General features: G+C 38.1%; 1 protein-coding gene across 6 annotated transcripts in view; it reads right to left on the minus strand.

The window, feature by feature from the left end:
- Asator (tau-tubulin kinase asator) overlaps positions 1–16,865 on the minus strand; it is a 328,905-nt gene that overhangs the window by 37,267 nt on the left and 274,773 nt on the right. For 5 of the 6 annotated variants that reach the window (XM_017623153.1, XM_017623147.1, XM_017623171.1 and 2 more), the window contains one exon: positions 16,635–16,728. The exons of the other annotated variant lie outside the window; for it this stretch is intronic. In XM_017623153.1, coding sequence (XP_017478642.1) covers positions 16,635–16,728 — 94 coding nt within the window. The remainder of the gene's footprint in view (positions 1–16,634; positions 16,729–16,865) is intronic. 6 annotated transcript variants of the gene reach the window in all.

Below are 16,865 nucleotides of genomic sequence, written 5' to 3' on the forward strand. Positions count from 1 at the left end.
AGCGAAAAAATCAATTCAAAAGTCACACCAATACCAATGCCATACATGTACATGGTTGGGGCGGAAATGCCTCCTAAATGTATGCTTTAATATTGATAGTGAATTAAAGAAACGTGCTAAGCAGCAGTTTAGGAATAAGATGTATGTATGTATGTACATGAATAGATTAGCCTCAAACAAGGATGAAGATAATTTTGAGTATGGAGAAGAAGAAAGGGATAAATACAGAAATTAAAATAAAAGTAAAGAAACCTAAATATGAAGACAAAGAGGAAGGAAAATTTAAATACCTTACCTAATAACAATGGAGGGGGTGAATATGTAAATGAAGAAAAGAATGGACATATTTAGATCAGGATAAAGGAAAGGATAAAGATGTAGAAGAAGATGAAGACCAAGACGAGGAAGATGAAGATGAATATGAAGATAAGGATAAAGATAACTTATCTTAACTTAACCCCTTAACTTAATTTAACTCACCTCAACTCATCTCACCTCCGCTTAAAAACTTACTCCACCTGAGTTCGCTACACATTAATTCACCACACCTCAACTCCCCACACCTAAATCCACCACTACTTCACTCCCCACACCTAAATTCACCACACCTAAATCCACCACACTTTAATTCACCACACCCCAACTTTCTCACCACATCTTAACTCACCACACCTTAATCTACCACACCTTAATTCACCACACCTCAACTTTCTCACCACACCTTAATTCACCTCTTAAGACCACCACACCTGAATTCATAACATAACACTCCCCTCCACTTAACCCATTCCAACAAATTTTATTTCGGCTCAACTCAGCTCACATAAACTATCCTTAATTTTAGCGGTTGAATTTCAACCGCTGGGCGAACACTAGTATATATAAATAGGCAATCATGTTTCCTTTACACCCCTTTTGCGGCTAAACTATACCTCCAAGGTATAAACAATTCATATATCATTGGAAAGGTATTTTGATGGTGATGTGCAGGCAATTTTTCAAACTTCAAATTAGTTTAACATAAATCGAAAAAATCAATTCAAAAGTGACACCAATACTAATGCCGTACTTTTACATGGTTGGGGCTTCCTAAATGTATGCTTTATTATTGATACTGAATTACAGAAACGTGCTACGCAGCAGTTTAGGAATAAGATGTATGTATCATACATGAATACATTAGACTCAAACAAGGAAGAAGGAAGGTAAAGTTATAACAATGGTGGGGGTGAATATGTAAATGAAGAAAATAATCGACATATTTAGATCAGGATAAAGGAAAAGATAAAGATGAAGAAGAAGATGAAGATGAAGACCAAGACGAGGAAGAAGATGAAGATGAACATGAAGATGAAGATAAAGACAAAGAAGAAGATGAAGATGTAGATGAAGATGAAGACGAAGGTGAAGATGATGAAGATGAAGATGAAGATGAAGATGAAGATGAAGATGAAGATGAAGATGAAGATGAAGATGAAGATGAAGATGAAGATGAAGATGAAGATGAAGATTAAGATGAAGATGAAGATGAAGATGAAGATAAAGATGATGATGAAGATGCAGATGAAGATAAACATAAACATAAACACAAACATAAAAAAACGATAGATGAAGAAAGTGGTAGGCATAAAAAATAAGATACAACTGAAGAATTTGCGGTGTTATGTTATGGTATGTCATGCTACATATGCTATGTTATTTAATCTCATACCATGGTATGTTATTTTATGCTATAAGTTAAACTCCCCTCCACTTTACCCATTCCAACTAATGTTACTTCAGATCTATTCAACTCACATAAACTCCCCTTAATTTTAGTAGTTGAATTTCAACCACTGGGCGAACACTAGTATACATTATTTCGGTTTTCTAACGAAAGTGTGCATAAGGATAATTTCGTTTTTTTCTAATATGAATTATTTACTTCTACTTAGTAAGGGTTATAATCCTTAAGCGCGGTCCAAGGCCGCCTACGCAGAAAGAAGTTCTACTCAAAAATTCTTCCGCCCACCTTTTCCGGCAGCACAGAAAGGAGAATTCGACTTATTAAGCGTTTTAATACCTAAGCAGGACCGAAGGCCGCCTACGCAGACAGAAGTTCTGCACAGATATACTTCCGCCCTTATTTTCCGGCAACACATATAGGAGAGTTCTACTTAGTAAGGGTTATAATCCCTAACCGCGGCCGAAGGCCGCCTACGCAGAAAGAAGTTCTGCCCAAAAATACTTCCAGTCCCCTTATCCGGCAACACAGAAAGGAGAATTCTACTCAGTAAGGGATGTAGTCCCTAAGCGCGGCCAAAGGCCGCCTACGCAGAAAGAAGTCCTGTGCAAAAATACTTCCGGTCCCCTTTTCCGCCAACACAGAAAGGAGAATTCTACTTAGTAAGAGTTATAATCCCTAGGCGCGGCCGACGGTCGCTTACGCAGAAAGAAGTTCTGCGCAAAAATACTTCCGGTCCCCTTTCCCGGCAAGGAGAATTAAGGTTTTCAACCGAAACTGTGCATGTATGCATTACTTCGTTTTTTTCATATGCGTTATTTCATTTTTCAAACGAAAGTTTGCATATATGCATAATTTCGGTTTTTCCAATATGCATTATTGCGGTTTTCAACCGAAACTGTGCATATATGAATTATTTCGGGTTTTTCATATGCATTATTTCGTTTTTCAACCGAGACTGTGCATATATGCATTATTTCGGTTTTTTTCGTATGCATATGGAAACTGTGCATACGAAATAATGCATATGAAAAAAACCGAAATAATGCATATATGCACAGTCTCGGTTGAAAAACGAAATAATGCATATGAAAAACCCGAAATAATTCATATATGCACAGTTTCGGTTGAAAACCGCAATAATGCATATTGGAAAAACCGAAATTATGCATATATGCAAACTTTCGTTTGAAAAATGAAATAACGCATATGAAAAAAACGAAGTAATGCATACATGCACAGTTTCGGTTGAAAACCGAAATAATGCATTTGAATAAAATCGAAATGAGGCATATATGCATACTTTCATTTGAAAACCGAAATATAGCATATGAGGAAAACGAAGTAATGCATACATGTACAGTTTCGGTTCAAAACCGAAATAATGCAAACAACAAAAGCCGAAGTAATGCATACATGCACAGTTTCGACACAAAACCGAAATAATACATATGACAAAAACCGAAATAGTGCATACATGAAAATGAACTTCTTTCATTGCAGGCGGCCTTCGGCCGCGCTTAGGGATTATAACCCTTACTAAGTAGAACTCTCCTTTCTGTGTTGCCGGAAAAGAGGGGGCGGAAGTATTTTTGCGCAGAACTTATTTTTGCGTAGGCGGCCTTCAGCGCGCCTACGGATTATAACCCTTACTAAGTTGAATTCTCCTTTCTGTCTTGCTGGAAAACGGGGGCGGAAGTGTGTTTGCGCAGAACTTCTTTTTGTGTAGGAGGCCTTCGGCCGCGCGTAGGCATTACATCCCTTACTAAGTAGAATTCTCCTTTCTGTGTTGCCGGAAAAGGGGGCCGGAAGTATTCTTGGGCAGCACTTCTTTCTGCGTAGACGGTCTTCGGCCGCGCTTAGGGATTATAACAGTTACTAAGTAGAACTCTCCTTTCTGTGTTGCCGGAAAAAAAGGTCGGAAGTATTTTTGCGCAGAACTTCTGCCTGCGTAGGCGGCGTTCGGTCCCTCTTAGGGATTAAAACCCTTACTAAGTAGAATTCTCCTTTCTGTGCTGACGGAAAAGGGGGGCGGAAGAATTTTTGAGTAGAACTTCTTTCTGCGTAGGCGGCCTTCGACCGCGCTTATGGATTATAACCCTTTCTAAGTAGAAGTAAATAAGTCATATTAGAAAAAAACGAAATTATCCATATGCACACTTTCGTTAGAAAACCGAAATAATGCATATAACAAAAACCGGAATAATGCATATAACAAACAAAAATCGGTTCAAAACCAAAATCATGCGTATGTGAAAGACGAAGCAATGCACACATGCACAGTTTCGGATGAAAACTGAAATAATGGATATAACATAAATCGAAATAATGCATGCATGCACAATTTCGGTTCAAAACCGAAATAATGCATATGTCAAAGACGAAGTAATGCACACATGCACAGTTTCGGGTGAAAACCGAAATAATGCGTATGTGAAAGACGAAGTAATGCATACATGCACAGTCTCGGTTGAAAACCGAAATAATGCATATGAGAAAATACCGGAATTTTGCATATGCGTAGTTTCGTTTTAAAAGCGAAATAATGCATATGAAAAAAAAAAACTAAGTAATGTATACATGCACAGTTTAAAATGTGGGCAAAAATAGAATTATGGACGGAAATAAATGAAAATTCGCTTCATAGTGAAATTGAGGACGCTAAATTCAAAAATGCCATTTTTTTTGGGATAACTTTCATACTTTCACTGTAAATGCAGTTTGAAGTTGAAAATTTATATATAGTTCGTTCTATTTTCAAAAGTGAGGTCTCAAATGACAGGGATTAGCTGTAGATGTGCAATAAAGGTTTATTTTTTTGGAACGTGTTTCCACCTATTACAAATGAATTAGATATTACAATATGGGTATCAATCGAAATGGTTTTCAAAATCCTCTACTTCTTAACTAAACGTTGAACAGTTGCCACATGCTTAAAAAATCAAATTCACTTTAATTAACCCTTTCGACCCGGAACTCTACTATCAATGGTAGCTTTCAATTTATGGGTCCAATATGTTATTTGCCCCACAAATACATGTTCTTCGGTGTCAAAGTGGGCGTGGCCTAAGGGGCTGATTCGGAGGGTGGTGGTAAACCATTGTACCATCCGGGATGTTAAGTGGTACATATCTGTACCAACCATCCTCTAGGACATTCTTACAAATGTTTTATCTTTTTTAGAACCAAACAAAACGATTCATTAATTTTGCATTTGAATAATGCACAAATTTAGTAATAATAAACAGTCAAAGAATTAACAATAAATTGCTAAGGAATTCCTAAAATATAATGAAATGGTGCAAAACAGAATTTGCACAAAGGAACTTTGCACTCTTGGCAGATTATCTTTGTTCGAGTTTGCTTTTATTCAACGTTGTTCTGTGGTGCTTTGAATAGACACGACGTGCGAGGCCTGGTGCTACTGACCTGCGTAAGGCTGTAGTTTTAGAACTTTGTTCTATCAGAGTTTCGGCCAAGGTCACCAAAAATTATTTGAAAGGCATTTTATTCCTCCATAGCTAACTGTAAATAACCCACGCGCTTACGGCTGCCATCACTATAAAACGGTAAAAGACCTTGTTCCACTATTTTTCTGATTTTCGATCATATTCGTGCAGGCCACTCATTTGATTTACTAAATCAACACCTCCCATAATTTGACGATAAAATAGTATTTAGTTTGGACATGGCACTTGCATTTTTTGCCTGTTTTCAAAGTTTTTTCATAATTATTATGCCTGGTTCGTGGCAATTTCTTATTATGAAACCCCTTTCATGTCTTGCCGCTTTACGTATTAAAGGCCTGCAGATGTGCTTTTGAATTCTATTTCTCCTCGTTGCATTTTCTTACTCGTAAACTTAGGTACGTTTTTTTTCTGTTACCCATTATATGTAGTACCAACAGCTGAATAAGGAATATAGTACAATAAATTAACTGATGTGAAAAAGCGATCAAAACACAAAGTAATATCATTTTCTACGATTTAGCTGACCAGTTTGCTTACTTCTCTTTCTCCAAGTGCTCCTGCGGTTTCTTCAAGGTCTTTTCCAGAATAAATGTTAAAACGATATGTGTACCCTGTTGCAGCATCACACCATCTTACCGGATTTAGAGGCATATCGTTGGCTTGATCTTGCATGAAATCGATAAAAAATTAAGTTATGTTCACCGGTCTACTGGTACGCATATGTACCACCAAAGGAGACAGCTGGTGCATATATGTACCATATATTTGAATTTGTGAAAACAGAGGTTTATAATAAAATTTTATCACCGTATTTACAGGCAATAATTAGAAACAGCTTTTTTCCCATAATATATTTAAATAAACTAAGAAATCTTCACAAACGCAAGGGAATCTGTACAAAAACGTTAACGGGAGGCCCTCTCCCCAGAAATAAAACGAAACTGGGAATAACAGGAGATGCAAAACTGAATGTGTAGAGTGCAGGCAGATGGTGAAATTCCTAACATACGGCGTGGTACATTTCCAAATGTGATTAAATGTAAATTACAAGTTTTAGGGATGTTTAAACTTTGGTGGTACATATATGTACCATCCGGGTCGAAAGGGTTAAGGGAATAAGGTAACTGAAATATGTATATCAATATTGGTATAAGACGAAAGAAAAAATTGGACATATTACGCAAGAAATAAGTGAAGAGTAAAAACATTCCTGATTTAATTTAAGAGTTCAGTAATTTAAAAGGAATGTAATCAGAACAAACCACTAATTGACAACGTATGTATGTATTTGTTATAAAATAGCCTTTTGTTTGACACAATCATTATTTTAATTTAACTAAATTTGACTTTACAAACAGGTGGCAATACTCTTCGTAGTATTTGCAAGCTAAAACCTTCTTAAAACTCTTTCGTCTGACTCCCATATGGTGATACCTATCTATTATAATAAAATAATTCCTTTAATTCCAATGGAATTTGATTTTTTAAAAGGTGGCAACCCCCGACATGTTGTTAAGAAATAAACTCTTTTCATACACATTTAAATTGATACCCATCTCTTAATAATTCATTTAACTTATTAAAAAAAATTGAATTAAATTTTTTAACAGGTGGCAACTCTTAAAAAACCTCTATTGTCTACAGGTCAAGCTTTTTAGTCTGAGACTTCATTTTTGAAAATAGAACGAATCGTGCAGATCTGATGGCACTGACAAAACCTGAAAAAATGATTTTATGCATTAGCAAAAAACGCATTACTTCAAAAAGGGCAGAAAATGAGCAGGTTTTTATTTCTTCTTTCGAAAGCTAAAAACCCGTACTACTTAATAAAATAATAAAAAATAACATATTTTTATATATATTTTTTATTCATTCCGTTAAAATTTACAATTTTTTTAATTTTTATTAAAAAAAAGTTTTTCTGGAAAAGTGCAGGGACACCCTGTGTTTAATTTTATTCCAAAATTTGTATTCCGGTAGTTCTGTACTATCCATATGAAAATAGAAAACGTCAAACCAAAATTTTATTTCAAAGAATCTATTTTTGACATTTCGTCGCCTCAGAAAACGGATGACGAATGTGCAAAATCACGATTTTGGGATTTTGATGCAGATTTACTTAGTTGGACATGCTCTTTTGATTTCTGCAATCCATTTTTTTTATATCTTCCTTAGTTTTTGAGATATTTCGTGCGCATTTTGTCGTATGTTACATATTATTAATGATTGGGTATGCGTTTTGTTGTATGTGCTGAAAATGCGTCACATACGACAAATTCCCATACAAATGTAATCTTTTTTTACTCATAAAACATTTGTCGTATGTATCGCAAAACTTCGAACTTACGACAACTCGATGGTCCTCTACTATTACGACACAATTAAAATTGGAAATTAAACTAAGTAACTAATTTTAAAATTTTAAATTTTTAAATTTTAGCTTGCACTGAGTCTCCAATAAAATGAAAGAAATAAAAATGTACAAAAGACTGAATTTAAGTATTGTTTTTTGTTTTTATATAAAGAAAACTTATGTTCGTAACATATTTACAGCATAAGAGATGTACAGATTTTTTTTATTAAATACATGAATATGTTTTTGTTATGTTTTTTCTAATAAGTAATAATTAATTAATAAATATCTCTGGTTTTTTCATCAAATTATACCATCGTCGTTGAAATAGATACTTTACTATTGTCGTATGTTCTATGGACAAAACAAAGTGGTGAGTAAACACTACTTACGACAAATGTATATGGAATGAAAAGTCAATTTTCTCATTAACATTAAGAGATTAAATGTAAAAAACATATTAAATGTAAAAATATGGAAAATCAAAACTAATAAGTCCAACTACGTCTCCTTCAAAAATTACAAAAATCTACCGTACAGTTTCGGATTAATTCGACCTTAAACTTCAAAGTAAATTTTTTCAAAACCGTGTTTTGTAACATTCGACATCCATTTTCTGAGACGACGATTTGTTTCCGTGAAGAGCGTACGCATGGCTATGCTCTTATTAAAATTCTTAGTATAAAATTTGTCGACTTTAGTAGCTTCCTGGTGACATATAGATTATTTTATAGGAAAATTTCTGTTTAATTCTTTTTAGTGAATAAATTACCTTTACAAAAATACCAAACACGTTCAAATTGCAGACAAAAATTTTTCGATTTTTGCCCACTTAGGCGGCACTGTGCGCTGATGAGAAAACGAAAACTTGTATATCGGGGCGATAAAGTGGCCGGTAATCTAAAGTAAAGGTTAGATGAGAAAACGGCCCTAAGGATTCTTTTATGTGAATGATCTCATATTTTTGTTTTATTCACTGTTAAATTAATGTAAAATACACGAGTAATGAATGAAGTTAGAAAAATAAGTTTCGTTTAACTATCATACATTCAATAAAATGTAAGCATTGCAGTCAAAAGACCTGTCAAGGTATGTAATCATTTCTCATTATTAAAAGTCATGAAACATTGGCGGTGCTAAATTAGTGTTGCCATTTTGGTGCTTTGGAGCTAGATTTAGCTCTTTATTTTTCTAATTAGCTCTGAAAATTAGGCTTTAGCTCCTAGCTATTTTTTAACTCTTTTCAAAATTATCTAGCACATTTTTACCTCCAGAAAGTTTTAGTTGTATTTGGTAATATATTAAAATTACAAATCTGTAATTTCATTGATCTCAGGCTTAGAAAAGTTCCATTCCAAATTAAAATTGGGCAAGTAAGTAAATTATTGTCTGCAACGTGCGCGGGAGCACACAAACTATACCAGACATTAATTCGAGCTTCGATAAGCTCAGACGGTGTATTCTCTCTCAGGCGGCCACGGTAGAAAAGGAAAGCCAAAAATTTAGCTTTGTTAAAATTAAAAATTTCGAAATGCAGTGGAAAAACATACATTTGTATTCACGGAAAACTACAGACTCCACAATAAACTCTTGGATCTAGGTTAAAGAATTCCAAAATTAATTAGAAGAAAATCGTTCTTCTGAAGGCGCGCATCTTGTTTTTACCTTACTAATTTTACTTTTGAGGAGAGAAGGAAATAACACTGTTGAGCTACTAAGCCTTTTTAGCAGCTATTAAAATAAAACAAACGATGTATGCATAAGTTAAGCAACTGTATTTAACAAGATTTGGTCCGCGACTAACTAACAGAAAGTTCACCTTGAACTATTTAAGTATGTCCTAATTACATTGGATAACTGCAAATTCATCACCAACAATAGAAAACCAGTTTTCTTAAATGCATGAGAATTTACATATATATATTTATGCACGTATGCACCCGCGCACACAATATTGCTTACATACATATGTACTATTTTTCGCTTGCTTGCATACGAATGTATCCAACTGAGCGCGGGCGGTACGTATGCACATACATATATGTATGTATGTATATACGTATGCTTTATACATAGTATAAAGGGGAAACAAAATTAGCACAGTTTAAATACATACAAGTAAATATGCAGCTCAATTGAGTATGAAAATTTCAGTGTGATCAGATAACGTTATTCATATTGATTTTGATAAACATATTTTATGTTGCTGGCTTATCCGCTGCTGCTCCGAACATCCTCCCCCCCGTTGAAAGGTCAGGGCTTTCAACAGAATCCTTCACCGGGAGGACACACAGCTTGTTCACGGCTCGTCGCGTTATGCCGCTAGATGTTTTTAAAAGTGCCACACGTACGACACCGTCTGCTCCAGGAACAACTTCGATTACCCGTGCTAGAGGCCACTTCAGTGGTGGTGAGTTTTCTTCCTTTATGCATACGACATCATTGACTTGAATGTTGGCATGAGGTAAACGCCACTTTGCGCGTTGCTGTAGAAGAGTTAGATACTCTTGAGTCCACCGCTTCCAAAAAACCTGTTTAATGTATGTTGCACGCTGCCATCGATCAAGTCGGTCGTAGTTTAGCGTCGTTAGATCCGGTTCCGGAAGAGCTGTCAGAGAACCACCAATCAAAAAATGGCCTGGCGTTAGCACATCTAAATCCTCTGGGTTTTCTGAAAGGGGTACGAGAGGACGAGAGTTAATTACAGCACAGATTTGACATACCAAAGTACGCAATTCATCGAAGCCAAGCAGTGATGAGCCAACGGAACGATAGAAATGTTGTTTGGCTGTTTTTACGGCCGCTTCCCACAAACCGCCAAAGTGCGGAGAGCGAGGTGGGATGAAACGCCAATCAAAGCCATTACTGAGGCAAAAGTTGTGGACTTCGCTGCGGTGTTTCTCGCTGAGGGCTAAGTTCCGTAGTTCTTTAAGCTCGTTCTTGGCGCCTACAAAATTCGTCGCATTGTCAGACCAGATGCAGCTGGGTATGCCACGCGTAGCGATGAATCGTTTTAGCGCGTCAATGAAAGCACCTGTTGAGAGGTCTCTTACCAACTCCATCCATACAGCCTTTGTGGCGAAGCAAATGAAAACGCTTACATAACATTTGTGGGGCGATTTATTGCGTACTTCAGGCTTGTAATAAAATGGCCCACAGTAGTCCACACCGGTGACTATGAATGGGCGCGAGGCCTGAATTCGCTCTTTAGGCAGGTCGGCCATTATGTGCTCGACAAGGCGCGGTCTCGATTTGCAGCAAATAATGCATTTTTGTAGGACTCGAGTGACTGTTTTCCGACCACCTATGGGCCAAAACTGCATTCGAATGAAGGCGAGTAAAGCTTGAGGACCTGCGTGATGTTGTTTGCGATGAAAAAAGGTTATTATACTAAATGTCAGTGGATGATCCTTCGGAATAATGCATGGGTGGCGCGATTCAAAACTAAGCATAGAGTTTTTTAATCGCCCGCCGACTCTAATAATTCCAAAGTCATCAAGAAATGGTGATAGCGAAACAATGCTGCTCGAACTCGGGACGCAATTATTGGCCTGTAATGCCGTGTACTCCGGCCAAAGTTGCGCTCTTTGTACTAAGCGAATAAGCAGTTGAGTTCCATGGTGAATATCTGCGGCTGTGAGCTGCGAAGAGCTTGGCGATGTTGTAATATTGACAAATTTGCTGACGTACCCAAAAATGCGCTGCATTGTTCCAAATGAATTAATGTACTTGAACGAAAGCGAAATGTCATTGCGGTTATGTGCGGCAAGCAACACCTTTTGTCGAAGTTCTGGAAGTTTTGGTTGTGGTAGACACATGCGCGGCCAGCTGCCCTCCACTTCTCGCAAAAATGACGGGCCGTGCATCCAAAGTGAAGATCCTAGAAGTTCCTGCGGGGTAGCTCCTTTGGATAAAATGTCCGCCGGATTCATTGCTGTCGGAACATAGTGCCACCGCATGCCCTCCGTTAATTGATGTATGGTGGAAATTCGGTTAGCGACAAATACGTTAAATTTCGATGGTTCTTCTCGCAGCCACGAGAGGACAGTGGAGGAATCTGACCAACAATGAAATGAACAGTTAAAAAGCTTCATTTTTGTAAACTCACCCATGAGTTGTGCCAGCAGTGTTGCTGCACAGAGTTCCAGCTTGGGCACGGTGATAGTCTTCAGTGGAGCGACACGGGCCTTCGAACACAACAGGTGCACTTGTACCTTACTATCCTTGGCTGAACGCGTATAAACGCAAGCCCCATAAGCTTCAAGGCTTGCATCGCAAAATGCATGAATTTCTGTAATGGCCCCAGGTTGCAAGACGTAACGAGGAAATGATAGGTGCTGTATGTCTGCAAACCCGCTGCAAAAGGCAGACCAGGCGGTGTTTAACGATTGCGGTAGACTCTCATCCCACTCAAGCTTGTCTCTCCACATGCGTTGCAGAAGAATCTTCGCCTTGGTCAGCGTAGGGCCCATTAGTCCAAGGGGATCGTAACAGCGAGCTAGAGTAGACAACGCAGAGCGTTTTGAGTTTTTACCGAGTTCTCGTTGTGGCACAAACGAAAATAGCAGCTTGTCCTTGACCGGATCCCAAACTAGTCCCAGAGCTTTGGTGATGTCACTGCCATCGTCAAACTTAAGGAAACGTTCCTTGTCTACGTCAGGTATATCACGAAGGATATCTGGACTATTAGAGCACCACTTGCGTAACTAAAAGTTTCCTCGAGCAAGGAGGCTAGTTGTTTGTAGCTTGATATTCAGTACTTCTTCCATCGAATCGCCTCCAGATATCAAGTCATCTACGTAGAAGTCTCGACGCACTATTTCTGCACCAATGGGGTAAGTCGAGGATTCGTCAGCTGCGAGTTGGTGCATGGCACGTATGGCCAGAAATGACGCAGGCTTAGTTCCATAAGTCAGCGTGTCTAACTTATAGATGGCAAAGTTTTCCTGAGGAGATTCACGCCACAATATGCATTGGAGCATGCTATCTGGTGGGGTGACGCGAACACACCTATACATCTTACAGATGTCCCCAGTAAGTGCTATGGGAAAAGTACGAAATCTAATAAGGATATTAAAAAGTTTCGGCTGAATAGTTGGGCCTGCCATGAGTAGGTCGTTCAGCGAAAAGCCCGAAGTAGTGGATGCAGAGCCATCAAAAACCACTCTCAGCTTTGTTGTGCTACTGTCATCCTTGATGACGCAATGATGCGGCAGAAAATACTTGCATTGTTGAAAAACCTCATTGGTAACTAGCGACATGTGATTAAGGTCCAGATATTCCTTTATGAACTTACTATATTCTGTTTTAAGCTCAGGGTTACGAGCGAATTTTCGTTCAAGACTTTCGAAGCGTTGACGAGCTTGCAAATAGGAGTCTCCAAGGGCCTCCACACCACGCTTCATGGGAAGACGAACTGAGTATTCGCCTGATGACAATCGCAAATAATTTTCCCGGAAGTGGGCTTCGCAGTCGATATCTTCTTGGGAGGCCTTAGAGATCGGCTCGAAGTTGTGCTCTATTTCCCAGAACTGACGCACTAAATCTTCCAACCGAGTGGAAATAATATCACTGGAGGACTTCCGTCGCACCACAAAAGATGATAGTTTTGGAGCTTGTTGCCCCCCTCCAGATAGCACCCAACCGAGGCGTGTTTTCTGAAGGAGTGGTAAACCGTATGCCAAGCGTATCTGCCCCACACATAGCAGATCGAAGAACAATGCTGCTCCAATGAGCAGATCAATTCGCTGCGGTAAGTTGAACCCAGGATCAGCTAGTTGTATATTCGACGGAACATTCCACTCGTTGGTGCTCACGGAGCAGCCAGGCTGGTTGTCGGTTATGGTTTGCACAACAACAGCTGTTATGTTTGTTGAGAAATCTGAAGTCCGCGACTTCAGTACGAGGTCGACTGAGTAACCCTCCGTTGAGAAATTGGCATCTCCAATGCCAGATACTGTAGCAGAAGATTTTGCTTTTACAAGCTGCAATTGGTTTGCAAGGCGAGTTGTGACAAAGTGTAACTGGGAGCCAGAATCTAAAAGCGCCCTGCAAGGCACGAAGCTTCCAGCACGATTTTTTACCAGAACGACGGCAGTAGCTAGGAACACAGCATCAGAAGGAGATACTGGGGCACTAGGCGACACAGATAACGATGCAGTCATAGCGTTGGATTGAACTGTAGCTGCCGACGAAGCTTCGGCTTGACTATTGATTAACGATGCAGTTGAGCGTTCGAAATGCAAGAGCGTGTGGTGTTTCGACTGACAGGCGCGGCACGATCCGGATTTGCAGTCACGAATTTGATGCCCAGTCTTTAGGCAGTTAAGACAAAGGGAAAGCTTCTTAACTTCCCTCAGGCGTAAGTTCGGAGACAAATTTGCGAAGCGTTGACAGCTATAAATTGCATGCTCGGCAGATCCACAAAACACACAAACACCTTTTGAGCCGTTGGAAGCAACAAAGGATTTCCTCTGACCAGTACTCACGTTCTTGTTAGCTTTTACCGCCTGACCAGTCGGTGTCTGCATAGAATGCTCAACGTTCTCGAGTGTTCTGCAGCGCTTCTCCAAGAACATAGCTAATTGATCCCAGGATGGCAGTTCGCTGATCGATGAACTCTCCTCCCATTTAGCTTGCGTCTTTTTGTCGAGTTTCTGGATCACCAATTGTACGATGATGCCATCTGCGATCTTCCCATTGGATGCGAGCGACTGCAATGCGCGTATGTGTGCTGTGACCTTATCTGTCAGCTCTCGTAGCTTGGTTACGTTTGAATCTGCCCTCTCTAGCCCAAATATCTCCCTGACGTGTGCCTGAAATATAAGACGTTTGTTATCGAAGCGCTTTTGTAAAAGATCTAATGCAGTGTTATAATTAGCGTCGTTTATTTCCAGCGAGCGCACGGTGTCAAGGGCAGCGCCGCTCAGACAGGAACGAAGATGCTGCAATTTGTCGATGTTGGTGAGGTCGCTGTCCTTGTCGATTATTGACGTGAACATTGAATAGAAATTTGTCCACTCGGTGTAGGCGCCACTGAATTTAGGCAGTGTCAGCAATGGCAAGCGTGAGCTATTAGCGTTCACAATGATTGATTGGGTCTCACTGGAGTTCATTCTGAGCGTGGAGCAATGTTGCGAGGCACTACGTTTACCAATCTCGCGTTGCAGTGTAGCTCTAAGGTTGATTAGAGCAGCATCGAAGTTACTTGGCAGGTCGCTGGCAATGGAGTCGAAGTCCAATTCCTCTAGGCTTGTGTGTGCGGCAGAAAAACTGGATTTCAATTCGCCTAAGGATTCTAGCATTGCTGAAAGACTGTACTCATCCATACTGTGTAGCTTGTCTGCGTCCAACTCGTTAATCAAGCTCTCCAGTCTGCTGAATATGGCCTTTGTTTTCAGCTTTAGAAAGGCTACTCGATCTGCACCTTCCCCTGGCATGACGAAGTTGCTGACGTTTACACTAGTGTGGCAGAATTATCTCAGTAAGCGGCCGGAAACAAACGAAAAATGGCGTGATACGATCACGTCGGGGTCACCAAATGTTGAGCTACTAAGCCTTTTTAGCAGCTATTAAAATAAAACAAACGATGTATGCATAAGTTAAGCAACTGTATTTAACAAGATTTGGTCCGCGACTAACTAACAGAAAGTTCACCTTGAACTATTTAAGTATGTCCTAATTACATTGGATAACTGCAAATTCATCACCAACAATAGAAAACCAGTTTTCTTAAATGCATGAGAATTTACATATATATATTTATGCACGTATGCACCCGCGCACACAATATTGCTTACATACATATGTACTATTTTTCGCTTGCTTGCATACGAATGTATCCAACTGAGCGCGGGCGGTACGTATGCACATACATATATGTATGTATATACGTATGCTTTATACATAGTATAAAGGGGAAACAAAATTAGCACAGTTTAAATACATACAAGTAAATATGCAGCTCAATTGAGTATGAAAATTTCAGTGTGATCAGATAACGTTATTCATATTGATTTTGATAAACATATTTTATGTTGCTGGCTTATCCGCTGCTGCTCCGAACAAACACCTTTCAGAAAAATATAACGAAAACGTTGCAGATTTTTACACTTTATAAAGTATTTTTAGTTCATTGTGTGGTTTATATAAGCATGTATGTGCATACATATATGTAAGTGTTATAAGTGCCATAGCAACGAAAAATATGCACCTTATTTTGGTTTTAAAGGTTTTTTCAGCACTTAAATTTATAAAATTCATTGTTTTAGATGAAATAGCGGAAAATATAAAACCAACTTTACGTCAATTAATACTAAACTTAAAAAAATGGCTCTTCATTTTAACTACTATTAGTATTATTTAGCTCTTTTTTCGACCGTTTTAGCTCTAAACGAAATTTTTTCCTGGCAACACTGGTTCTAATGCAATACTTCTGGTAATATGTTCTTTCAAAAATGGGATTGCGGTCATTTGACCGCTTTTGGTTTTTGTAGTTTTAAATCGTTTGGGAATATCATAATTTAACTTCTAAGGGTATTTAAAGTAAGTCCTTTTTCAAAAAATTAAAAATTAAATAAATGTAAATGCCAGAAGTGAAACTTGAAAAGTTTTTCCTTCATCCGTTCTTTAAAATTAAAAACACAATTCTCCGCAATTTAATACACTTTTCACCTTTCTGGAAGTAATTAACCATGGCTTCGTATTTTTTTCTTTTTTGAGTGGGTCTTATGACTATTTTACCAGTTTAAAACATTTATTTTTATTAGTTTTTTTTTATAAAAATATATTTCATACTAAATACAACGAAAACTATATAACTCAAAGTTTCAAACCTTGTAGATGTATAAAAAATTTGCTTAGTCAGCTAAGAAAATCTGGAGAATTTTTATAAAACTTGTACGAGGTTTGAAACTTTAAATTATGTGGTTTTCGTTGAAAATGTTTGTAAAAGTATTAACTAAATATAAATAAAGAAAAAATAAATGGTCAAAACTTGTAAAGAACCAAATAAATATATATGTTTGTATGTTTACATATATTCTATAGCTTGTGCTAACAGTTCATTCATAGAATCCAAGCTACTTACCGACTAGCATGGCGTGAACGCGGTCGTGCAAAACGCAGACTTAATTGACAAGGATCAGTAACGTACTTATTCGACTCCCGCCTTCTTCGTAAAGCTGCAAAAAATATTAACCGCGTTTATGATTATCCATCGTAAAGTTAAGATTAAGTAAACAGTCAACACATATAAATACATATTTACATATATTATTTTTATAAGATACATATTTGTACGAGAAAATGACACATCAAG

The sequence above is a fragment of the Rhagoletis zephyria genome, unplaced genomic scaffold (assembly GCF_001687245.7).
Source record: "Rhagoletis zephyria isolate East Lansing unplaced genomic scaffold, Rhagoletis_zephyria_1.1 Rzeph_scaffold_00050, whole genome shotgun sequence".
NCBI classification, from domain to species: Eukaryota; Metazoa; Arthropoda; class Insecta; order Diptera; family Tephritidae; genus Rhagoletis; species Rhagoletis zephyria.